General features: G+C 52.3%; 1 protein-coding gene across 1 annotated transcript in view; it reads right to left on the bottom strand.

Annotated features, from left to right (window-relative positions):
- The window catches only part of SEC14L5 (SEC14 like lipid binding 5), a 37,012-nt gene that overhangs the window by 2,886 nt on the left and 9,071 nt on the right, over positions 1 to 25,055 (bottom strand). The window contains exons 3-15 of the mRNA XM_043914246.1: positions 19,069 to 19,218; positions 18,463 to 18,594; positions 17,309 to 17,437; positions 16,022 to 16,214; positions 12,191 to 12,303; positions 10,854 to 11,043; positions 8,916 to 9,004; positions 8,747 to 8,817; positions 7,255 to 7,426; positions 5,764 to 5,898; positions 4,608 to 4,742; positions 3,750 to 3,977; positions 2,391 to 2,569 (exon numbers count right to left, since the gene is read on the bottom strand). Coding sequence (XP_043770181.1) covers positions 2,391 to 2,569; positions 3,750 to 3,977; positions 4,608 to 4,742; positions 5,764 to 5,898; positions 7,255 to 7,426; positions 8,747 to 8,817; positions 8,916 to 9,004; positions 10,854 to 11,043; positions 12,191 to 12,303; positions 16,022 to 16,214; positions 17,309 to 17,437; positions 18,463 to 18,594; positions 19,069 to 19,218 — 1,916 coding nt within the window. The remainder of the gene's footprint in view (positions 1 to 2,390; positions 2,570 to 3,749; positions 3,978 to 4,607; positions 4,743 to 5,763; positions 5,899 to 7,254; positions 7,427 to 8,746; positions 8,818 to 8,915; positions 9,005 to 10,853; positions 11,044 to 12,190; positions 12,304 to 16,021; positions 16,215 to 17,308; positions 17,438 to 18,462; positions 18,595 to 19,068; positions 19,219 to 25,055) is intronic.

The raw sequence follows: 25,055 nt of genomic DNA, 5'->3' as shown, positions 1-25,055 counted from the left end.
CCTGGTGGTGACACGGCCCTGGGGCCACTGGGAGTGGCGGGAAAGCTGGGGATGATGCCAGTGAAGCCCCAGGGCTCTTCCCACAAGGCTAGTAACCCCCCTGGGTGCAGAGGGCAAGTGCAGAGGGAAAAGCAAGTGAGACTGATGAGACGTGAAGCCTGGCCCACTGCCTGGCAGGGACTTCCTTCCTAGCCGAGCCCAGCCAGTCACCCACCTCTCAGGGGCTTCGCTGACCCAGGGGCCCAGCATGGCCCAGAGGGCACCCCATCATCTCCAGCCTCACCCCTCTGCCTCCTTTCAGCTCCTCCAACACCCACCTCCTGTGTCTCGGGACCTTGTGTCTGCGCCTGCAGCTGGAAGCCTTTCTCTCCCACCCACTTTGTCCATCAAATGCCACCCAGACCACAGAGCAGAGAGCCATCCAGGAGACATTCCTGTGATGACAGACATGTCCCATAACTGTGCCTTCCAGCACGGCTGTCATGGGCCGCGTGGGGCTGCTGGGCACTCAAGATGTTACTAGTGTGACCGAGGAACTGAGCTTTTAATTTTATTTAATTCTAATCGCTATGTTTAAATTGCTGTCTGTGGCTAGTAGCTGTCGTGTTGGAGAGTACAGACTTAGGGCCTAGCTACTCAAAGTGTGGTCCGGGGACCAGCAGCGCAGCGTCTCCTGGAGCTTGCTGGAGATGCCTCAAGAGCTAAGCAATCTGAGTCTGCGTTTTGATGAGCTCCCCCCACCCCCAGGTGATCATGTGCACACGGCCTGGATCTCAACTCGAGTGTCACTTCCCAGAACCTCCCCCAACCCCCCGCACCCTCACCCACCCTGTGCCTGCCCTGGTCCTGGGCTCTGACAGCATCCTGTGTTCAGGCTGCCAGCACCTCCTGAACTATGACCTTGGGGCGAGGACCTTCATGGCATCATCACTGCTCGTGTGTGGCTACGTGGTCTCCTGCTTCTGGATGGTGGACCCTGTCTGCCTGGTCCCTCTAGGACCACCAGTTGCCCACCGAGGGCAGCCTTGAACTGGGACTCTCCCGAGGCATTCAGGGTCAGGGCAGCAGTTTCCCCCACAAGGACCAGACAAGACAGGCTGCAAGCAGCTTCCAGCCTACCCCTTGGCCTCGGCCTGCCGTCCCGGAGGCAGCAAGCCCCCGATACATGTGTCTATGGGTCTGAGTCCCCCTGGGCCTCAGTCTATCTCCCCCACCCTGAGGCCCAGTGGCCAAAACAAGCCACCTCCCAAAGAGGGAATCACCACCCTCTGACACACTTTACTCCCTTTGGAGTAAAGATGCTGGTTCAACATTTCCTTTATTTTTCTTCTGCCTCATGGCTTGTGGGATCTTAGTTCCCTGACCAAGGATTGAACCCACGCCCTAGGCGGTGAAAGCGCAGAGTCCTAACCACTGGACCGCCAGGCAATTCCCAGCCCAGCATATCCTGTGCCGGCTACTTGAGCCCCTAGAATCCCTGCAGCTCCACCTGGGATGTAGGTCCAGACCTGACACCCTCTTGGAGCTTCAAATCTACTCCACAGTAAAGAGTCAGACATGACTGAGCGACTGGACAACAACAAAAGAATCTGAAGCATCATTTTTAGAAGGAAACTGACACAGCCACATCATGAGGCAGGATGCAAAATCACATTTGTTTTTAAAAGACAGAACATGAGTTGTGGCCGATTCATGTTGATGTATGGCAAAAACCATCACAATATTCTAAAGTAACTATTCTCCAATTAAATAAATTTAAAAAAAAATTTTAAAGATAAAACACAAGGCCTGGAAGAAACCACTGTTGAGTGCTTACTGTATGCACAGACTTTCCCCACCCATCTTATCCTCAGGACAACTGCATGACGTAGGGGCTCCTGTGGTCCCTGTCTAACAGCTGGGGCTCAGAGAGGTAAAGTGACTTGCCTGAGGTCACAGAGCAAGCAGGAAGTGCTGGAGGGCTTAACCTCCCTGTCTCCTCCCCAGCAACACTGGGGGAGAGTTGTCTGTGAGACATAATTCTAGAATGTTCCAGAGCAGTCCAAACCCAGTTTCATGGAATTCTAGGAGTGAGGGAAGGTACAAATAGGACGGCTCAGGCCCCTCTTCTCCCACCCACCCAATCAGTCTGGTATGTGGGCCGCTGTCTGGGGTTTCATTTGAAGGGAAGTCTCTGCAGCTGAGGCTGAAGCAGAAGTGATACAATCGCCCATGATAAGGGGCTGAGCCATTGGAGAGTTTATCAGCGCCCACGGCAGGGCCCCAGCCCTGGAGAAGCTCAAGGGCAAGCAGGGAGGTGAGTGCCGTGCCCCCAGCCTGGAAGAAAGGGACCTCGGGCGTGCTGCGGGCCTGGCCCGGCGGTGGGGGCGGGGAGCCGAGGGGCCCCGTACCTGAAGTCCTCAGATGCCAGCACCTCGTAGTAGTAGAGGAGTTTGCACCTGGGGCCGGGGCTGTGCACGGCCGTCAAGACGTCCTCTACGCCCGGGAGGCTGCAGGCCGCGTGGGCAGGGGGGCTGTGCATTCGCCACTGCAGCAGGTAGACGCCAGGCCACCGGGTCACGTGGGAGCCCTGAAACAAGCAGCCAAGCCTCAGGCCCCGGTCCGCCTGGGGAGAGGGGCCCCTTTCTACACCAGCCCGCCAGCAAATCCTTCCTTTTGGGGTGTCCCAAAGTCACCTGTGCTTCCCCTCTGCTGTTACCCCATATCCATGGCAACTGAGAGCCTCCCTCTTAACCTGGTGGGGAAGCCAGGGCTAGGGGGTGCAGGAACTACAGAGGTGTGGTTTGGTTAAAAACCTGGATTCTGTTGGGCTTTCGTCATGCTGAGTAGGATTTGCAAATTGAGGAAACCTGGAGAAGGGATTGTATGGGCTTCCCAGGTATGGTAAAGAAACTGCCAGTCAATGCAGGAGACACAGGTTTGATCCCCAGGTCAGGAAGATCCCCTGGAGTTTCTAGCCTGGCCTGGAGAATCCCAGGAACAGAGGAGCCTGGCAGGCTATAGTCCATGGGGTCGCAAAGAGTCAGACACGACTTAGCAACTGAGCCTACACACGCAGAGAGGGAGCTTAAAGGTGTCTAGAGTTTGCTGAGGGCGGAGGGACAGCCAGATAGGAGGGTGTCAGTTTTCATAAGAGCAACTTTGTAAAAGGGCTGATGTTCAGTGGGACCCCAGGGTGGAAGATGCTGGAGTGTGATGTGACAGCCGTCTGCCCAATTCACTGATGACACCTCCAGCAAGATCTCCACTGCTCACCAGTGCGCGTGTGTGTGTGTGCGTGTATGTGTGTGTGTTTGGGGGCAGTGATGTTTGACCTGCAAGCACCATGGAGTATGGGTGGTCAGCAGGGTAGCCCAAGTTCTGGTGGCACGTCCCCGAGGGCTGTTTCCAGACCTACGGTCTCCCTGCTGCGTGGATGCTGAAACTCGACTGTGCATCAGGAAACCAGGCCGAGGCGAAGGAGGCAGACACCAGGCCCCACGCCCAGGGCTTCCGAGCCCACCCACGCGGCATGGGGCCAGCAACCTGCCTCCTTGACAAGAGTCTCGGGAGGATGCTGAAGATGGGGCCCTGGGGTTCCAGGTCTTGGACCTGCCCGCACCTGTCTTTCTCCCCTACTGTTCCACAGAGTCTCTGAGACTGGGGGCTGGGACCAATCTATGCACTGCTGTTCCCCCGGAACCCTGGCACGCAGCAGACAGTTGGTCCTGTGTGATTGTAATAAATGAATAAATGACCCAAGAGATGACCTGGATGCTCTCCCCTTCCCGGCAGATGAGGGGGGCCTCCACGCAGCTGAAATCTGCACCCAGGGCCCAGCCTCTGTCCGTTAGCTGCCCGCCGGCCCTGGCCCCAGGCTCCCGGGGGCCTGGCGTGAGCGCCTGCTTGGCATGGTACAGACTGAACACCACGTCCCCGCGGAGGATGTCGAAGTCCCAGGTGATGACTGACTCCCTCTCCAGAATCTCCACAGTGACCTGCAAGGGGACAGGTGAGGTCTGAATGTCCAGTCTGGAGGGGGCTGGGATGCGTAAGTCAGCTGCAGGTGTGTGGGTGCCCACCCTGGTCTCTATTCCCCACCCCAAGTCCAAGAATTGCTCTGGACAAACAGATCCACCTCTGTCTGAATCACCTGGGACGATTCCCTGCGCCAGGGTGACCACAGACAGTGACGGGCTGATGTGAGGGTACGGAGGCCAGCCCCCTGCACTGCTCTCCGCTTGGATCAGACTGGGCTAGACTATGGCTGCAACCAGCTCCTGGCTTAGCTTCTGTCCCTAGTGGTAAAAATCCCGCCTGCCAGTGCAGGAGACGTAAGGGATGTGGGTTCAGCAAGATCCTCTGGAGGAAGAAATGGCAACCCACTCCAATATTCTTGCCTGGAGAACCCCATGGACAGAGGAACTTGGCGGGCAACAGTCCATAGGGTGGCAAAGGATACGGCTGAAGCGACTTAGCATACACACTGCCCTCCTTAAGGGTTTCTCCTGAGGCTGATCCTCCTCAAGTCACGGGCACAAGAACCCTCGTCTCAGCCTCTGCTTCAGGGCCCCTGACCTAAGATGACACCCAGCCCAGCGGGCCCTCCCAGCCCAGGACCCCGGCACCTCGTGGGGGGCCCCGCGGAGCACGCTGGCCGAGTGGTAGGTTTCTCTCCACTGCCGCAGCTGGTCTTCATGCTCCTGATCCTCTTCCGTCAGATACAGGGACTTGGGGACCAGTCCTCCTTCAGGGACGTTACACTGGGGGACAAGGACACCGGGTGACAGTCAGGGCCCAGCCAGGCCTGGCTGACCCAGGGGAAGGCGCTCTATGACCCCTGAAACCACACTTAGAACATGCATACAGAGCCTGATGATCGGAGAGACCTGGCAAGCTTGGCAAAATTTCTAGGAAATGTCTCTCTCTCTCTCTCTCTTTTTTAAATCCTGAAATCATGCAGGATCGCTCTTTGAGATTTTTTTTATTTATTTATTTTTGGCTGCCCTGGGTCTTCGTTGCTGTGTGTGGATTTTCTCTAGTTCCATCGAGTAGGGACTACTCTTTGTTGCAGTGGCTTCTCTTGTTGAGGAGGTCAAGCTTAGTTGCTCCGAGGCAAGTGGAATCTTCCCAGATCAGGGATCAAACCCATGTCCTCTGAGTTAGCAGGCAGATTATTAACCAGTGGTCCCACAAGGGAAGTCCTGTTTGTGATTTCTGCTGGAGAAGGGAAAGGACCTGCCTCCCACATCAGATGAGATAAGGGTCACCCCCTGCCTCACCCCCAGGAAGCAATAAAAGGGGTCTGGGGGCACCTCCCTTGGAACGTATTGCCTGATCATCCCTTGCCGTGTGGCTGTAAGTTGGGAATAAATAAGTCCCTTTGGGTACACCAGCTCCTGGGGCCAGGCCACTGGGACATTTGAGTCTCCTCCCCTTGCAGTAGAGGCTGCAAAGTTAGCTAAATGCTAACTGCTGCCTGGCAACCTATTGGATGGGGATACAGAGGGGTAAGCCCTTGACTGGCCTGGTCTCTGAGCTTCTGGGAAACTTCAGCTTTGCTTGAAAGCAGCAACGTAAGGTCCCTCCTCCAGAGAGAAGTCACCTCTCATAGGGGCAGCTTCTAAGACCAGCTCTGCCCCCAAGGAGCCAGCAGGGCCCTTCCCAGCTCAGAGCACGCACAAGGGGTCTGCCCTCCCCCAGCCTCCTGCCACCTGTGGCCACGTCTCCCTGAGGCCACAGACCATCCCCGCCGTGGGCGCGGAGGGTCAGCTGGGGCCTCACCAGGCACTCTCCCCCAAGGAAGTCGGGAATCACATCTTTGTCCAGATAATCGACAAGGCCTCCAGGACCCTGGTAATTGCTGCCGCTGTAGATGAGGAACTTCTGCCTGGTATTCTCGTTGATGAAGGGGCTGATCTGAAATGAGGGAGATAAGGCAGGATGGAAAGATTTTTTTTTTAATTGAGGTGTAACTCACAGAACATAGAGTTAACTATTTTATTTTATTATTTTTTGGCCACCCTGCAAGGTTTGCAGGATCCTAATTCCCCGACCAGGGATCAAACCTGCACCTGCTACAGTGGAAGCTCCAAGTCCTAACCACTGGACTATCAGGGAAATCTCAGAATTACCACTTTAAAGTGAACAATCCTCTGGCATTTAGTTCATCCACTATGCTGGGCAGTCATCATCGCTAATTCCAAGACGTTTTCATCCCCACAAAAGGAAACCCCAGATCTGCCAGCAGTCACTCCCCTCTCCTTCCCCTTCAGCCCCTGGAAACCACCAATGTGCTTCCCGTCTCTATGATTTGCCTGTTCTGAACGTTTCACAGAAGACTGCCACAATGTGTGGCCTTGTGTGATTGGCTTCTTTCACTGAGCCTCAGGTTTTCAAGGTTCATCCACGTTGTAGTGTGAACCAGAACTCCCTTTTCATGGCAGAATAATATTCCATTGTGTGGATAACCGTGTTTTGTTTATCCCGGATGAAAAGTATTTCAATACTGAACTCTAAGCTGCGTGTCAGTCTGGTTTATCATGGCGTCCCAGTGCTGGGGTGGTGTCTGACTCAGTGAATAGTTGGGGAAGGTGGGGAGGGAAGGAGGGAGGTGGGTGACCAGGCACTTGGCAGAGCAGAGCACAGGCCAATGCCGCAGGCAGAAGATTAATCGGGAGCTAGAAATCCCACTTGGGTGGGTCACACTCCTTCAGACCCCACCCCGGGAGGGGGTCCCTGTGGGCCTCAGCAAGCTGGCTCTCATCTGGTGCGGCCAGCGAGGGGGTGGTGTAGGCAGTGGGAGGTGGGTACCACTTTCCCCACTCCCTCCCTGCTCCAGCGCCCCTGGAAGCACCCTCCTTACCTGTGCCAGCTCTCACGGGGCTCTCGTAATAAGGACATCCCCTCCTCTTGTCCGTCCAGCCCTGGGGTAGTCAGGGCTTGCAGCAGTGGCCAGCCCCTGGGGCCGCTCCATCCTGCCCACCCTCCTGAGAGTGGGTCACACTCCCACTGCAGCCAGCTGGGTGAGTCCTGCTTCCGACCAGGGGTTTGCAGAATCTCAGCTCCCCAACCAGAAACTGAACCCAGGCCACAGCGGTGAAAGCCCGGGACCCTAACCACTAGGCAACCAGGGCACTCCCAGAAGGGGTGAGCTCTATGGGAAATGAATTAAACCTCAGTCAAGCCGTTACTGAGAAGAACTGATCTAGGATAATCAGACAGGCAGATCCCAGAGGGATCCTCTCCCATCTCAGGCTCCTTGCTCTTTCTCACCAGCGTCCAGAGCACGGGGAAGACGCGGGGGGCTCGCACGATGAGCAGCCGGCCCAGGGTCTCGGGGTAATTGCCCTCCACCACCTCGATCATGCGCAGCAGGGCCTTCACCCCCGGCCGCCACAGGTGCCGCAGGCTGAGACCCTCCAGATCCACCAGGCAGGTCCAGGAGCTGTGGCAGAGATGCCCGCCTCACTCCACCTCATTCTGCCACCCCTCAGAGCCCCCAGCACCATCTGCAGGGACCCAGGGGCCCACGGACAGGGACAGACAGAGAGTCTCAGTGAGGCAGCCACTGGGGCAGGGACTGGGGACACTCCCGTGGACCCTCCCGCCGTGGGGAGGCCACATGGCACTGGGGTTCTCAGCACGTGCACCAAGGCCGGAGTGCCCAGATTCAAGTGCATGAGGGCTGAGTGATGTGGGCGGAGTCCTCATCAGGACGTCAGCGATGTGTTACTAATAATTGTTGAAAAGAGGTACCTGCCTGCTAAGTCGCTTCAGTCGTGTCCGATTCTTTGCGACCCCATGGACTGTAGCCCGCCAGGCTCCTCTGTCCATGGGGATTCTCCAGACAAGAAAACTAGAGTGGGTTGCCATTTCCTTTTCCAGGGGATCTTTCCCACCCAGGAAGGGTCTCCCGCATTGCAGGCAGATCCTTTACTGACTAGCTGTGAGGGAATCCCTGGTATCCCCTCTTAAGTCATTCTTTTTGATAAGCCATGAGGAAACCCTAGGGCCTCCCAGGTGATACTGGTGGTAAAGTACCAATGCAGCAGACGCAAGAGACATGGGTTCGATCCCTGGGTTGAGAAGATCCCCTGGAGAAGGGCATGGCAACCCAGTCCAGTATTCTTGCCTGGAAGATTCCATGGACAGAGGAGCCTGGTGGGCTGCAGTCCATAGGGTCACAAAGAGTCAGACTTGATGGAGGCAATTTAGCATGCACGCAAGAAAACCCTAGGAAGTGTTTACAGAAGAGGAAGCCCCAGCTCAGAAAGGTTAAGTGCCTTTGGGGGTGACACCCCTGTGAGGACTGGTGTGGGGGAACTCCACTCAGGAATAGGAGTTTGGGGCAGCCAGAGGGGGCGGTGGGTCACTGGATGAGCCCCGACACCTGCAAGGTCCAGCTGCCTGGGAGATGGCCAGGGTGGATCTTGGGGGTGGGAGAGCCAATCTCAAAAAGCCAGGAGGCTGCGTGACACAGGCAGAAAACCCATGAGCCGGAGCCAGCCGGAACCAAGTTCCAAGACCAGTTCCGCCCCACCCCCGCTCAGCAGCCTTGGATGACGTCACCACGCCGAGCCTCGGTTCCGCCCTCCATAAAGAACAAGGACACCTTGCCTCATCAGGGTCACTGTAAGAATTAGGGGAGGGCATCTCTGTGAAGTGTCTAGCAGGCTGCCAGGCCTGGCATCCATGCGCAGTGAAGCTTGGCTGTTTTTACTGTTTGGGGGGGCGTGCCCCCACCACCCCAGGCCCAGGTTCTTGCCTGATGGGACGGCCAAACTGTTTCGTGTTCCCTTCACACCGCTTCTGTCCTTCTTCGTTGACGGAAAGAATCTAGAAGGCAGAGAAGGGGCTGGTGGACGTTTTCTTGGCTGCTCCGGCCACGGGCAACCCCGGGGTGGGGGCTCCCGGGAGCAGGGACCCTGACTCACGTGCTTCAGCAGCACCTCCTCCCCCACGGCCTTCATCAAGCCCTTGGTGTCCATGTGGCCCAGACGCAGGATGTACAGTGGGCGGCCGTCTTTAGGGTGGGGGGAGGGAGGAGGGGACAAATGGGAGAAAGAATTACATAATGCTTAGGATACATTATGCTATATGTGCATGGTCAATCGCTCAGTCACATATTGTATATATATATAACACACTATATATATTGTGAAAGTCGCTCAGTCGTGTCCGACTCTTTACTATCCCATGGACTGTAGCCCGCCAGGCTCCTCTGTCCATGGAATTCTCCAGGCCATAAAAATGGAGTGGGTAGTCACTCCCTTCTCCAGGGGATCTTCCCAAGCCAGGGATCGAACCCAGATCTCCTGCATTGCAGGCAGATTCTTTTTTTTTTTTTTTTTTTTGGCAGATTCTTTACCATCCGTCTGTGCCACCAGGGAAGCCCATATATAACATACTATATGTACTGTATATATATATTAAGTTTAATATTTTATACATATTATATACATACAATCAATTCTTATTATTTGCAGTAGTTAATTTCTATAAAGTCACCTCGAATACTAAATCAGGAAACACAGAACCACTTCTACTGGGCGAGACAGGAGGTTAAGTTCCTGCCAGCCTCTGGCCATGACATTTTTGTCAGTCGACCAGTATTAACTTTGTTTTGAGTGTGTTTCTATTTGAGGACATCTTGTTTGTGTTGTTGATTCATTAGTAACTCGTGCCTGAAAGGAGCTTATCAAACATGAATTTTCTCCATAAGGCACATCACAGCCTTCTTGCACTTAGGAGCATAGCACTTTCCCGTGACTCAAAATCAACACACAAAAAAAACACAAAATGCAAAAAAACAAAAGAAAGTAATGGCACTAAATAGACTGCAGAAAGGAGACTCATTTATATTAGGAGCTGAACCAAGGAGACAGAAGGACACTTGTTTGGCCTCAGGTGGGAAGGGACGCACTCTTTTGGTCACTCCATCCATGAAGGACAGTGAAAGCATCTTGAGCATTGATTTGTGGGTTAAAAGTAAATTTTAATGAGCAGGCAAATTCACACATACAGAATCCATGAAGAACAAAGATCGACTATATATTGAAAGCAAGTGTGCCAACCAGTTTTTCAGGAGACTCGAGCACTTGCCCTGATCAATACATATGAATTTTTAATATTTTAATTTTGAACAAGGACATTGAAAAGTGTAACAGGTGCTGGCTTCAATGGCACTTTCACTTTGAAAAACTCAGAGATGATATTTGTAGTGGGTTGCCCCAAAATTCATGTCCATCCACAACCTCAGGATGTGTCCTTGTGCGGAAATAGGTTCTTTGCTGACATGATTAGTTAAGGATCTCAAGATGAAGCCATGCTGGATCAGCTTGGGCCCAGGAGAGAGAACAGCGAGATACTGAGTGGGGGGAGGTTGTGTGAAGACAGAGGCAGAGAATGGGGGCGGGGGCGGGGAATGTGACCCCAAGCCGAGGAATGCCTGGAGCCACCAGACGCCAGAAGAGGCAGGAAGGATCCTTCCCTAGCGCCTTCAGAGGGACCACTGTCATGCTGACACCTTGATTTTAGATTTCTTGCCCCCAGAACAATGAGAGGATGGATTTCTATTCTTTCAGCCACCCAGTTTGAGGTCATTTGGTATGGCAGCTCCAGGACACTAACACAGTATTCTGCAGACAATAAGTAATGATGGGCTGCCCCTGCCCCTGGGAGAACCATCTCATCTCAAGCCCAAATGTCTACCCCAGCTCCACCTTCACATTGGCCGTCATCTCAAAGGCATCTCCAGATGCCCAGCAGAACCAAAAGGGAAAATAACAAGCTGCTAAAAGAAGAGGGGCATTCAAAGCACATTCAGTGGTGACCCCAGCGTGCCCTCCCCGTCATGCAGGTAAGGGACGCACCTACGTCATGGTAGTGCCAGCCCCCGGCGTAGAACTCCTCCAGGAGGGCGGGGGGTCGCCAGGTCTCTAGGAGGAGGTCCACCTGGTGCTGCTCTCGCCAGCTCAAGGACTGGCACAGCATCTCGCGGGCCCGGTCCAGGTGGAAGTCTCGAGCCCGCAGGAAGCGAAGGATGTGTTCATCTTTGGGGATCTGAGGGGAGAGGGAGGAGAACGCCCTTAGCAAGGTATTCCCTAAACTGAGATTGTCACTTGTAATTTGGTCCTGTGTGTGTGTGCTTGTGCACACACATGCACATGTGCACTAATGTTGTGCCCATTTTACAGATGGGAAAACAAGCTCCCAACCCAACACTAAAGTAATTCCCTTGTCTGCCTGCCAGTAGGGGGAGGTGAGGAAGGGCGAGCAACTCATAACGAGGCTGGAAGCTCTTATTCAACAGAGCTGAAGGTCAGGACCTACATGCATGGTGGACCATGATGCTGGAGGCTTAGAGTCTAAAGACAACGTTCACATGCAGTCAAAAATCAACCCTCCCAAGCCATTACATCTCTTGGTGGAGGGCTTCCCTGGTGGCTCAGTGGTGAAGAATTCCCCTACCAGTGCAGGAGACATGGGTTCAATCCCCGGTCCGGGGAGATCTCACGTGCCACGGGGCAGCTGAGCCGGTGCTCCACAACTACTGAGCCTGTGCTCCAGAGCCCGGGAGCCGCAACTACCGAAGCCCTGAGCCGAACTACTGAAGTCCACGTGCCCCAGAGCCCGTGCTCCGCGGCAAGAGAGGCCCCCGCAATGAGAGGCCCGCACATTGCAGCTAGAGTAGCCCCTGCTCGCCTCAACTAGAGAAAAGTCCATGCAGCAATAAAGACCCAGAACAGCCAAAAACAAATAAAACTTTAAAACAAATTGTTAAGATGGTAAATTAAAAAAAAAAATCTCTTAGAAAAGAACAGTATGCGTGGTTTTGTAAACGTAGGGCTACAGAGCAGTGACTGGGCTCCCCAGGGGACACTGGCAAGGTCTGGAGCCACTTTTTGTTTTCACAGCTGGGGGAGAAGAGCCCCTGTCCTCTCGTGGGTGAAGGCCAGGAATGCTGCTTGACACCCTGTGTACACAGGACAGCCCCCCATAAAGAGCTGTCCAGTCTCAAACGTCAACCGTGCCGAGACTGGGAAACACTACTATCAGTGCTACGTACAGAAGGCATGAGACAGGACATAATAAAAAGAAGGTGAGATAGAAGTGTCCGGCATTGCTAATCACCCAGCCTTGCGTACCTGGCCCATCCTGCCCACCCCATGCCTGAGGCTGAGAGGCTGCAGCCCCGGCCCCCACCCACCTTGCCTTTGTGGGTCTCCTGCAGCCAGCGTCTCAGCTGGACCAGGCAGCTCTCCTGCATGGGCGTGAGATGGCCCAGGCACCTCTCAATGTAGTCCGCGTCCAGCTTGTCCCCTGGAGGAGAAGAGGGGGTTCAGAACAAGCAGGAGACACTGCACTGTCTACCCTTTCTGGAACCCTCACCTCCCTGGCTGAATTTGAATCCGAAATGTAGTTCCAAGTGTAGGGCAGTCCTTTCACCAAAGAGCCGCTGGTCTTCAGATCTAGAGTTTCCAACCCATTTGCAAGGCGATCTGAAAACTCAGGCCAGGGCTGGATCTCACCGTGGTGAATGATATGCCCCTTTGACTCTCGGAAATCAAGATCATTCCTACCCTCTGGGAATGTCAGTTGGTGCAGCCACTATGGAAAACAGTGTGGAGGTTCCCCAGGAGACGCAGTGTAGAGTCACGATGTGATCCAGCAATCCCACTCGTGGGCATACACACAGACAGAACTCTAATTAAAAAAGATACATACACCCCAGTGTTCATTGCAGCAGTATTCACAATAGCCAAGACATGGAAACAAACCTAAACGTCCATCGACAGATGAATGGATAAAGAAGATGTGGTAAACACATACATACAACGGAGTATTACTCAGCCATTAAAAAACAACAAAACGATACCATTTACAGCAACAGGGATGCAACTAGAGAATATCATACTAAGTGAAGTAAGTCAGAAAGAGAAAGACAAGGGCTTCCCCAGTGGCTCAGGGGTAAAGAATCACTTGCGATGCAGGAGCTGCAGGAGACGAGGGTTCGATCCCTGTGTCAGGGATGTCTCCTGGGGGAGGATTATGGTAACCCACGCTAGTGGAAAAAAAAAAAAGAAAGACAAACAAATAAAATATGGTATCACTTATATGTGGAATCTAAAATATGGCACAAATTAACCTCTCTGCAAAACAGAAACAGACGTAGAGAACAGACTTATGGTTTCCAGGGGGAGAGAGGGAGGAAGAGGGATGGACTGAAAATTTGCAGTTAGCAGATGTGAACTATAATATTTATTTTTGTATTTGTTTTATTTAGGCCATACCATGTGGGATATTGGGCTTCCCTGGTAGCTCAACTTCTTAAGAATCTGCATGCAATGCAGGAGACCTGGGTTTGATCCCAGGGTTGGGAAGATCCCCTGGAGAAGGAATGGCTACCCACTCCAGTATTCTCGCCTGGAGAATTCCACGGACAGAGGAGCCTGGCAGGCTACAGTCCATGGGGTTGCAAAGAGTCAGACACAACTGAGCAACTTTCACCTTCACGTGGGATCTTAGTTCCCCGAACAGGGATGGAACCCACGTCCCCTGCACAGGAAGGCAGATTCTTAACCACTGGACCACCAGGGAAGTCCCACTGTCATCTGCTCTTAACTGCTGGGGTGGCAGATGCTGGCATGGTGAGGCATATGGGCATCCTCGACCCTCAGCACTGGGTGGAGATGGTCCACAAAGCACCGGCTCCGTGGGCACAGTCCTTCCTCCACGTGTGGAGGGCACAGTCAGAAAACAAATGGAATGACTGCACACCCAGAAGCAGGACCCAGCATTTCCCCCAGAACAAAAAGAGGTCAGGGCTGGTGGTCATGACAACCACGCCAGTAGGCACCTGGGTAAATGGATGCTGCGAGGGGAACCACCCAGACTCTGCAACCCCTCAGAGTGGTCAGAAGTGGAGATGCTGCAGATGGGGAGAGGGCAAGGCGGGGATGAGGGAGGAAACACAGGTGAGGCAGGAGACACCAGCTTCCTTCCGGCCTCCAGGAAGATGTGAGGCCCTTTCTCCTGAGCACAAAGGCTCAGTGATAGAGAGTGTGGAAGGGGCAGGACCCTGCCTCCCACCAGCCATCCTGAGAACCAGCTCTGCTGGTGGACAGCGCAGACAGGAAGGGGCAGAAGAAGGGCAGGTATTGTATAAATTTTTTAAAATATTTTAAAAGCACATGTACAACAGCAGCTAGTTAGGGCACACAGCTGGTGCAGAATAAATACTGGTTGAATGAATGAATTTTGTTGTCCCTAAACACAGCCCCCCAGATATATTTTTGGTTACATGATATATCTCTGCATCAGGCAAGCCCTTACATTTCAATGGCCCCAAAGAGAAAACAATCATTGTGAGCATTAGTGCATACGGTTAAAACTGGATTCATGGGGCATGTGCAATTTTGTGTCCCAGGTATTTTCCTTTAACAAATTATTGTGAATGTTTTCCAGGTCAATAAAAGTCAGAAATATGACAAAGGGCTAATTGCTTTAATATGCAAAGAGTTCTCACAAAACAATAAGAAATTGATGAGAAAATAGGAAAATGGATATAGAACAAAAAAAAAGAAATTCAGACACAAAAAAAAAGAAGAAGAAGAAGAAAGGAAAGAAGAAACAGTCACCAAACATAAAAAAATAAAACGTGACCTCACTCATAAAGAAGAAGTGGTCACTAATTCACCAGTGGTCAGCCTGCCTTTCAGAAGTTTAAAGCATTTACTAATAGTCTTGGGGTAGCTGGGGTGAAGTCAGGAACAGATGCAGCTACTCATTTATAGTGGAAACATTGACTAGCACAACCTCTTGCAGGCCTAATTGGTAAATGTACCAAAATTTTAGTTGCCTATAATATTTGACTCAGCAAATCAACTTTTAAAATTATATGCTATATACATGCTCATGCAAATATTTTTTAAAACCTTAAGCACAAAGAGGTACCACATTATTTGTATTTAAAATTAGAATGGAGAGATTTCCCTGGCAGTTCAGTTACAACTCCATGCTTGGGGCTTCTCTGGTAGCTCAGAGGCTCAAAGAATCGCCTGCCGATGCAGGAGATACAGGTTTGATCCCCAGGCTGGAAAGATCCCACAAATCTCAGAGCAACTGAGCCGGTAGGCCACAACAACTGACGTGAGCTCTAGAGCCTGTGCTCCACAACAAGAGAAGCCACCGCAGCGAGAAGCCCGTGCCCCACAAATAGAGAGGAGCCCCCACTTGCTACGACTAGAGAAAAGCCCGGGAAGCAACGAAGACCCAGCACAGCCAAGACAAAAAAATAAAGACTCTGTGCTTCCGCTGCAGGGGGCATGGGTTCACTCCCCGGTCAGGAACACATGCTACATGGTTCCATGGTGTGGTGTGGGGGGGTGGGGGGGGTAGTGCAAATAAAAATTAATAAATAAAATTTAAAAATAAAAAGGAATGGAAACAATCTACATGCCCATCAATACAAGACTAAATAATTAAAATAATAAATAATCAATGTTTATTAACAAATCATGGTGCAACCACACCACAAAATACTGCAAAGTACAACAACACATGCACTGATCCAAAAAGTTGTTCCAGCAACATTAGTAAATTTTTTAAAAAAGCAAATTATCAAGTGGAATGTATATACACTCTCATTTGATCAATGTAAGTTCCACATGTGTGTGTGTGTATAAAAAGTGTGTGTGTGTATTATGTATGTATATGTGCCTAGATAGTCTCAGGAGAGGAAAGGAGTCTTACTTCCTACTTCACATCTGAGCAGTTTGAATTTTTTCTATCATGATCATGCATTACTCCTTTAATTTAGAATGCTAATAAAACCCGAGGAAAGGGCAGATCAGCCCATTCCTGATGCAGAAACGAGCCAGTCCTGGAGCAGAAAGAGGGCAAAGCAGCTGAGGGAGGGAGGAAGCTGAGCCTGACTCCAAGAGGACCCCTGGCCACCCTCCCCACCCCAGCCCCTCCCAGGAATAAGCAGGCCCACCGTGGCTCCCAGGGCAGACCTGGCCGGCTGCCTGAGACCTACCGTCAGTACTGACTGACTCGGGAGCCGGGTCCTGGGCACTGCTGGGCCCACAGACCTCCAATGATCTGGGCTCCCTCTGCCCAGCCTGGGAGAGGGCGTCTTCCTCTCGGGCGAGGGCAGGCGTCCACCGGGGAATGTGAGAGGTGCCCTGGGAAATGAGCTCGTTCAGGTAATGCTCGATCACCTCCTTTCCCTGGAAGCCAGAGACACATCAGTACTGCAGAAGCGGGCCTGGGCGTCGCCCATCACTGGCTCCCACCCCAGCCCGACACATGGCTACAGAGCAGTTGAAATGAGCAGGTCCAAGTGGAAAAGTGCTGGGCATGCTGCATACACACCAATTTCTAAGGCTTGGACCCAAATGAAGAAAGTGTAATAGCCCACAAGTAAGTTTTATATTTGTATATTTTATATTTTAAAGTATTTATATGTTAAATGTTATATATTGACTTCCCTGGTGGCTCAGACGGTAAAGTGTTTGCCTACAATGCAGGAGATCTGGGTTCAATCCCTGGGTCGTGAAGATCTCTTGGAGAAGGAAATGGCAACCCATTCCAATCCTATGGACAGAGGAGCCTGGTAGGCTACAGTCCGTGGGGTCACAAAGAGTCGGACACAACTGAGTGACTTCACTTTCACTTTCATTATATATTTATTATACATATGTATAAATATATTTTTTAATATTATAAAATACTGTATATTTCATATTTTTATTTGTCTACCTGATGCTAAGAGCCATCTCATTGGAAAAGACCTGATGCTGGGATAGATTGAGGGAAGGAGGAGAAGGGGGTGGCAGAGGATGAGATGGTTAGATAGCATCACCGACTCAATGTTCATGAATATGAGCAAACTCTGGGAGATAGCAGAGGACAGAGGAGCCTGGTGTACTGCAGTCCACGGGGTTAAAAATGAGTTGGACACAACTTAGCGATTGAATAAGTTTTCTGTTGAAAACATGTGAATAGAAATATAATTTAAGTAAAATGAAGTTCACCTGTTTTGCTGCACTAACAAGCCTCTAGTCAGTGACGGTCTGAGATCTTTAAACCAAGCACCACACAAAGTCCCTCTGCAGAGCCCAGGAGCATCGGGACAATGACTCTGGTTCCCTGTGCTGGAGCAGGTGCTTTCCACGTGATATGACTTGATTAGAATAGCCATTCTACAGATGAGGACACTGGGGTTGAGGAAGGTTAAGGGTCTCAGGGTTGCAGATCAGAGTCTGCAGGCTCCAAGGTCTGTGTACCTTCCTTCCCATGACCAAGGGAACCCACCTCTTACCCTCTTGACGTTGGCCGTGTACTGCCTCATGGCGATCTTCTCCAAGGCGCTTTCAAAGCCAAAGAAGGACCGGATGTCAAGTGAGGCAGATTGCTCAAAGCAAGTCCAGTCTTCATTCTCAGGGTGGACCTGAAAAGCCAGGCAGGGGCGGCAACACAGGCTCAGTGTGGGGGATGACATGCCCTCTCGGGGGGCTCTCGGTGACCTGGACCCAGCCAGAGCGGGCAGTGGGCAGCATGTCACAGCCTGGCCAGGGGTACCAGCAGTACCTGGCCAGGGTCACAGCAGTACCAGGGGGCTCTGTCCAGAGAACAATGCGAGGTCTAAACCTTAGAGAAGACAGCCTTCTCAGGAGGGACCTGAAGAAAGTGAGTCCAAAGTTCCAGTCCCTTAAAAATTATACATACACAATGATGAACTTCCCAGGTGGTCCAGTGGTTGGGAATCTGCCTGACAATGCAGGGGACGTGGGCTTGATCCCTGGTCTGGGAGGATTTTACTCGACACTGGGCATCTAAGCCTGTGCACCACAACTACTGAGCCCGTGGACCCTAGAGCTTATGCTCTGCAACAAGAGAAGCCACTGCAGGGAGAAGCCTGGACACTAGAGAGTAGCCCCTGCTTGCCACAACTAGAGAAAACTCATGTGCAGTGACAAAGACCCAGCACAACCAAAAAGTAAGTAAAAAATAAAATAGATTTTTAACAAAGTATGCATATGTGATATATTTAAATAAATATTTAATATATCATAAATTATGCATAAATACTATATTTTAAAATGTATTTGTTGTGAAAGTGTTAGCCATTCAGTCATACCGACTCTGTGACCCCATGGGCTGTCCATGGAATTCTCCAAGAATACCGGAACAGGTAAGCCATTCCCTTCTCCAGGAGGATCTTTCCCACCCAGGGAAGGAACCTGGGTCTCCCGCATTGCAGGCGGATTCTTTACCTTTTGAGCCACCAGGGAAGCCCCATATATAACAATATATGTTTTTATTTCAGCTGTGTCTGTGAACTGCAGGTGTCAGGAACTCCTGCATCCTCTCTGACATCTCCCTGGGAGGGCGGGAGCCGCCAGGATTTCACCGACCTCTGGGCTCAGCCCGGTGAGTGGGGGATCCAATCCAGGCGGCCAGCCCCTGGCTCACCCTGTAGCTGCAGTTCTCCTTCACCACCACGCGGTTGGCGAAGGTCTCGTTGTGCGCTTCGATGAGGAGTGTCCTCTCCTTCCTGTTCAAGATGTTTCTTTGCACGAAGACCACGTGCTCCACGCCTGCGATCTGCAGGAAAGAGACAGCAGGGTGTGCAGGCTGGCGTGAGGTGAGGAGGGCTGGGGGCACGAATGCCAGGACTGTCACCCCCGGACCCCGGGAAACCCCGAGGTCTCACCCTGACCACCAGCCCAGACCGGATCCCTGGAACTCTGAATTCGGGGAATCTCCGGACTTGTGGCCCCTTGGTCCCCTGCCCGGCGCCAGCCCACCCGCCGGGACCCCTGACTCCAACCCCTTCCCCCCACCTCCCGGGCCCTGGGACTCGCTGTTGGCCCTAGTTCTCCGGACAATACCCAGCCTCAGCCCAGCGCCCCCGGCCCTCCTCTCCCCTGACCCGGGAGGCCCGCAGTCCAGAACCCGCTCCAAGCACTGACACACGCGTGTCTCCACGCCTGAACCCCGCCCCCTGTCCCAGGTCCCCGCCTGCCAGCCCCTCCCCCGCGGGGCCCCCGGTTCTCCAGGGACCCCCTCCGCGCCCACCTTGCGCAGCAGCCGCGGGGCCTCCACGCGCAGCCGGCAGCTCCGCTCCACCACGTGCACCGCGCCGTCGGCGCTGCGGGACTCGCGCAGGACCTCGCTGCCCAGGAAGACCGGGATCTGCGGGCAGGTGGGGAAGCGCTTCTCGTAGGCCTGGGGGCGGAGGGGCGGGGGCCAGGTGAGCGCCAAGGGGGCCGGGGGCGGCCAGAACACCTCCTCCCTCCCCCCCCAAACCTGGCTGGGCCCTTGTCTCAATTCCAGGACGAGTCATCCAGAGGGGAGAAGGGTGTCTCCCCTGGGGAAAGAGCAGTGACCACGGACCGTATTACCGCAACTCTGGTCTTAACCTCTGTTCTGGGGCAGGGACACAGGCGTGCCTGAGCCCTGACTTGGCAAATCACATTTTGACTCTATGTGTGAAATGAAATATTTTCAGCCCTACAGCCCTCCGGGGGAAGCAAGTCTTTTCCAAATGCAAATATCTGAGCCCAGGTGAAACAAAGCCAGCTCTCTGGAAGACATCAGGTACTTCCTCCCTGTTGAGCAGCTGGGGAGAGGAGAGGAGGCCTTCCTCCACACTGGCCACCCCTTACCTTAAACAAGGTATCAAGAAATTCGTATGTGAACAATAAAGAAAGCAGGATTGGTCCCAGATAGCTAGACACATATGAAAGAAATTACTTCAGCGAGCCCAGACTCTTGCATCTTCCTATACATAGAAGATCGCTAAATTTCTCCATGTGAGAGATTTAGCTTTTCTTAAATTAAGAGTCGTCTTTTAATATTCAGATTACCTGCCCCTTGCTACAAACTTGTATATAGCCTGGCTCCTCCCTTGCCTCCTGGGGGTCAGCTCTCTCTGGGTCACCTGAGATGCTGTCTCTGGGACTCCAGTCCTAACATTCCCACCAAATAAAACCTAACTCTCAACTTCGGCTCAAGTCCTAACATTCCCACTGAATATAACCTCTCAACTTTTAGGTTACAGGTGTTGTGTTTTTTTTTTTCCCAGTTGGTGTACGTTTGAGTTTTTGCCCTCTGAAGTGGGCTAGTTTGGGGCATTTTAAAAGAAGGCATGTGTGAAGTAATTAGCCTCCAACTAATAAAAAAAATAATAAAATTTAAAAAAAAACAACCAAAAACCTTCCTTCCAAATGAAAAGGTCACAGAAATTGTACTAGTACAAAGGGATTGTACAAACTGTTGGTATTTAGTTTTCTGCAGCTAATCATCCTGATATAAAATGTAACCCGAAAATCTCTGTAAACTTTCATGAAACTGGGGTTTACATTGTGGCTGTACATGTGAGCACTATAGCAAAAATAATTTCCAATCTATGTGTTTCATGTCTTACCAAGTAATTTTTAACAATAATATATTATTTAACATTGTACTTTTTAAGCATCATTATACAGCATTATAAAATTTATTTTCTATCCTAAAAAATAAATAAATAAATAAAAGAAGGCATGTTTCAGGGGGGAAACAAAAGATGACAAAACCACCACTCCTTCACGATTTAAAAAACAAACAAGACTCAACAAAGTAGGAATAGAAGGGAACTTGCCCAATCTGATAAAGGGCACATACAAAAACCCCAGCTAACATCATGCTCAGTGGGGAAAGGCTGACACTTTCCCCTAAGATCAATTTGAACTGTGGTGCTGGAGAAGACTCTTGAAAGTCCCTTGGACAGCAAGGACCAGTCCATCCTAAGGAAAATCAGTCCTGAATATTCATTGGAAGGACTGATGCTGAAGCTGAAACTCCAATACTTTAGCCACCTGATGTGAAGAACTGACTCATTGGAAAAGACTCTGATGCTGGGAAAGATTGAAAGTGAGAGAAGGGGACGACAGAGGATGAGATGGTTGGATGGCATCACTGACTCAATGGATATGAGTTTGAGTAAGCTCTGGGAGTTGGCGATGGACAGGGAGGCCTGCCTGGCATGCTGCAGTCCATGGGGTCACAAAGAGTTGGACACAACTGAGCAACTGAACTGAACTTCCCCTAAGATCAGGAACTAGGCAGGGATGCCTGCTTTGGCTGCCCGCATGTAGCCCTCTCCTGGGGGTTCTAACCAGGGTGGTTAGGCAAGTGAAAAAAATAAAAAGCCTCTAGATTGGAGGATGAGAGGCCAGTTCCCCAAAATGCCAGGGTCAGAGCCAAAGGGGGAATCAGGGGCGGGGGTGGGAAGTGGGGGCGTGCCAGCATCGGTGGCTGACAGTATTCAAGCAGGGTTTGCTCCAAGAGCCTGTCACAGCCACGTGTCCCGGAATCAGGATCAAAGTGAGCTCCAAAAATAGGCGTGAGCTCCAAAAATAGCGCCGGCATCTGAGGACACACACCTCCTCCCCATCCCTGGGGGAGATGGCACCACCCCGCTCAGAAGGGCAGAAGCGGGGGAGGGGCAAGGAAGTAACGCCTGGTGTCACTCAAGGTCCCACGAGGCCAGCCTAGCGCATCCTGCACCAGGGTCAGGAGGTCAGGGCTGCCTCCATGTCTAGAGGCTGGTTGCTTTGTGCAAACACACCAGGGTCAGAATAATTCTCCTCGGAGAAGAATGAACAGTGGGGTTCTTGGGGTTCTGGACTCAGAGGGCTGGCAAGGGAGGCCCCCTGAGAACGGTCTCCTTGCTACACATCTCAGGCCACCTTGGACCCTCTCTCAGAGGAAGGCATTGTGGACTTCCCTGGTGGTCCAGTGGTAAAGAATCCGCCTTGCAATACAGGGGACAGGGGTTCAATCCCTGGTCCGGGGCGATTCCACGTGCAGCGGGGGAAGTAAGCCCCACGCAGCACACCTACTGAGCCCGCACTCTAAAGCCTGTGCTCCACGAGAGAAGCCACGACCAGAGAGTATCCCTCACTCACCACCCCTAGAGAAAGCCCATGCGCAGCAACAAAGACCCAGCGCAGCCAAAAATAAGTAAAGAATTAAATTAACCAACAACAAAAAAAGAAGGCGTTTCTCCACTGAGGACGGTGCTGCTTTAAGTAGAACTTGGCGTGGGGTCCAGTACCTGGTTTGAAGCCCAGCTCCACCCCCTCCCAGAGGAGAGGCAGGTCCGTCTTTTCTCTAAGCCAGTCTCATCACCTGGAAGCTGGGCACAGACCAGATTATCTCATGCAGAGCCTGGCACAGAGTAGGCACCTAGGATTTTTATTCTCCAGGCAACAGGACTCAAATTGTATAGCTCAGGTTTTCAAGCACCAAAAACAACTCCCCCCAACCCCAGGCCCTTCTGAGCAGGGGGAGCCAGAGGAACCGGGGTCGGCCCCACCTCTGTGATGGGCAGAGGGATGCTGACTTTTTTTTTTTTTAATTATATGGAGGGAAAGGTGCATGTGTCAGAACTGGTCAGGCTCAGGTTGGGTTTCTGCTTCCCTGGTGGCTCAGACGATAAAGCATCTGCCTGCAATGTGGGAGACTCACGTTCAATCCCTGGGTAGGGACGATCCCCTGGAGAAGGGAATTGCAACCCACTCCAGTACTCTTGCCTGGAAAATTCCATGGACAGAGGAGCCTGGTAGGTACAGTCCATGGGGTCGCAAAGAGTCTGACATGACTGAACAACTTCACTTTCTTTCTTTCACTTCTTTACTCACTGGGTGATGTTGGGCAAGTGACTTGCCCTCTCTGAGCCTCTGTCTCCTCATCTGTAAAATGGGCTGGTGGTAAGGATGTCATTAGATCACGTCTCAGGCACACGGTGAGTCTCAATTCTGCTCCTCCAGCTCTGTGCTTTCTTCCATTTAATCCTCTAAACGGCATCCTCGTTTGACAAATGAGGAAACTGGAGCCCAGAGAGGCTAAGTAACTTACCCGAGGTCACACAGTGCAAAATGCTAAACCTAGATTTGGATCCTAGGCTGGCCCAGCCCCTACTCCCTCAGGAACCTCTTGCTTAGCAGTTTGGAAACAGCCCAGGGGTTGCGGACTTGCCGATGGCCCGAACAGCTCCAAGGAAGGGGAGCAGGGAGAGGAATGACAGGCTGTGAGCTCAGTGCATGCGGCCAGCCCAGCGTCACCGACTTCCTGTCTTAACAGACCTCTTGTTGGAAGAGCCCTGCCTGGGGCCCCCAGATAACGCAGGGGCTGATCCAAGCAGTAGACTGGCCCTTGGCCACAACTCCCCTTGACTGTGAGGAGGAAGGCACTTCTGTTCAACAATGGTGCCACCCCCCACGCACTGGGAGGACCCCAGAACCTAGGGAAGGCAGGAGGCCCCAAAATAAGGAGGCTATCCCAGTGCCAGTTCAGAGTCTGAGGTTGTGGGCCGGAGATTCCCTGGGGTTGTGAAGGCTGGTGTTAGACACCACTGTTACCGTGACATTTACGGAGGGCTGACTGCACCTCTGTGTCCTCATGACATCCTGCTGGGATGGAGACTAGTATTCCCCCATTTTACAGATGAGCAAGCTGAGGCTCGAGAAGGCAGAGTGACCTGACTCTGACATCACAGGACCGGTAAGTGGAGGGGCTAGAGTGCAGGCCCCACTGACCCAGGCCCCAGCCCTGAACTGCCTCGTCCTGCCTCTCAGAGGATGTTGGCTATGTCACAAACGTCAGTGGTTTGGGAATCCTGAGTCCTGATGGACCTCTGCCTCTGGCAGTTCACAGGGTCTTACAGGACCGTCCCTGGGTGGAGACCAGTTCACACAACTAGTTTCATCCTTGCCCGAGAGCCTCGGGCGCCAACTGCTGTCCCCACACTGAGGCCTGAGCTTCTCCCTGCCAGTGAGTGCATGGGGTTGCCTCCGCAGGGACACAGAAGGGGCAGCAGAAGGATTCGGTTTCAGCTCTTCTTCCAAGTGGCTGGAGAGGGACCCTCACACCTGCCCGCTCAGAAAGGAAGCTGGTCCAAGGCCCAGAACCCACCAGGACAGGGACAGAAGCTGGGGCAGGCAGAGGCCAGTGGACACTGCCCGTGAAGGTCTGCCACGGGCTGCCCATCCTGCCAAAATCTACATCGGCACACTCAGCACGTGGACGTGGGAGCTTGGATTCCTCACTGGACTCATCCACCTCTGGGCTGGGTAAACTTAGAGTATGTGTATGACTGCATCAGGTCTTAGTTTCAGCGGGTGGGCTTAATTTCCCCAGGTCATGTGGGATCTGAGTTCCCCAACCATGGATCAAACCCGCTTCCCCTGCCCTGGAAGGCAGATTCTTAACCACTGAACCGCTAGGGAAGTCCCAGGGCTGAGTGACCCTTGAGCATGGCATTTCCTGTCTCTCCCTGTGTGTTCAGTCCTCCAGTTGTGCCCGACTCTCTGTGACCCCATGGACTCTGGCCCACCAGGTTCCTCTGTCCATGGGATTCTCCAGACAAGAATCCTGGAGTGGGTTGCCATTTCCTCCTCCAGAGGATCTTCCCTACCCAGGGATCAAACCCGGGTCTCCTGCATTGCAGACAGATTCTTTAGCACCTAAGCCACCAGAACAGTCCCGTTTCTCTCTGAGGCTCAACTCTAAAGGGGAGTGTCGTGAAACCGCCCATGAGTGCTGGGTTGTGCCAGTTTCCTGTCTCACAGCCGCTGAAGGAAAAAGTCGTCGGCCCTGAATCCTTAATGCTCGCCACAATGCCTAGCACACAGTCCACACTCAGTAGACATTACACAATGAGTGAGTGAACGACAGTGTAGCTTAGCCATGAAGGGCAGGGACTCCGGGCTTGGGTCCGAAGCTCCGCTCTGCCTCTGAACAGCTCTGTGACCTTGAACAACCCCAGCTCTCAGTCCTTCCTTCCTTCATTTGTTAAAAGGAGAAAAAGAAAAGTGGTATAGCTTCCTGAGTGGACAGGGGAATAAAGGGAATCCGTTCTGGTAAACTGTTGAGAACAGGGCCTGGCGCATGGTTCGTTCTACAGAAGAATTTGTTCAATAAATTTAAATTTTAAAAAAGAGTGAGAGTCTATAAAATACAGAGAAACTATTTCTGCTAATCACTTGACAGCTGCTCCCTCCTCCCATCCCTCCTTCCTT

This window comes from Cervus elaphus, chromosome 10, assembly GCF_910594005.1.
Source record: "Cervus elaphus chromosome 10, mCerEla1.1, whole genome shotgun sequence".
NCBI classification, from domain to species: domain Eukaryota; kingdom Metazoa; phylum Chordata; class Mammalia; order Artiodactyla; family Cervidae; genus Cervus; species Cervus elaphus.
This window is presented reverse-complemented; position numbering and strand designations above follow the sequence as displayed.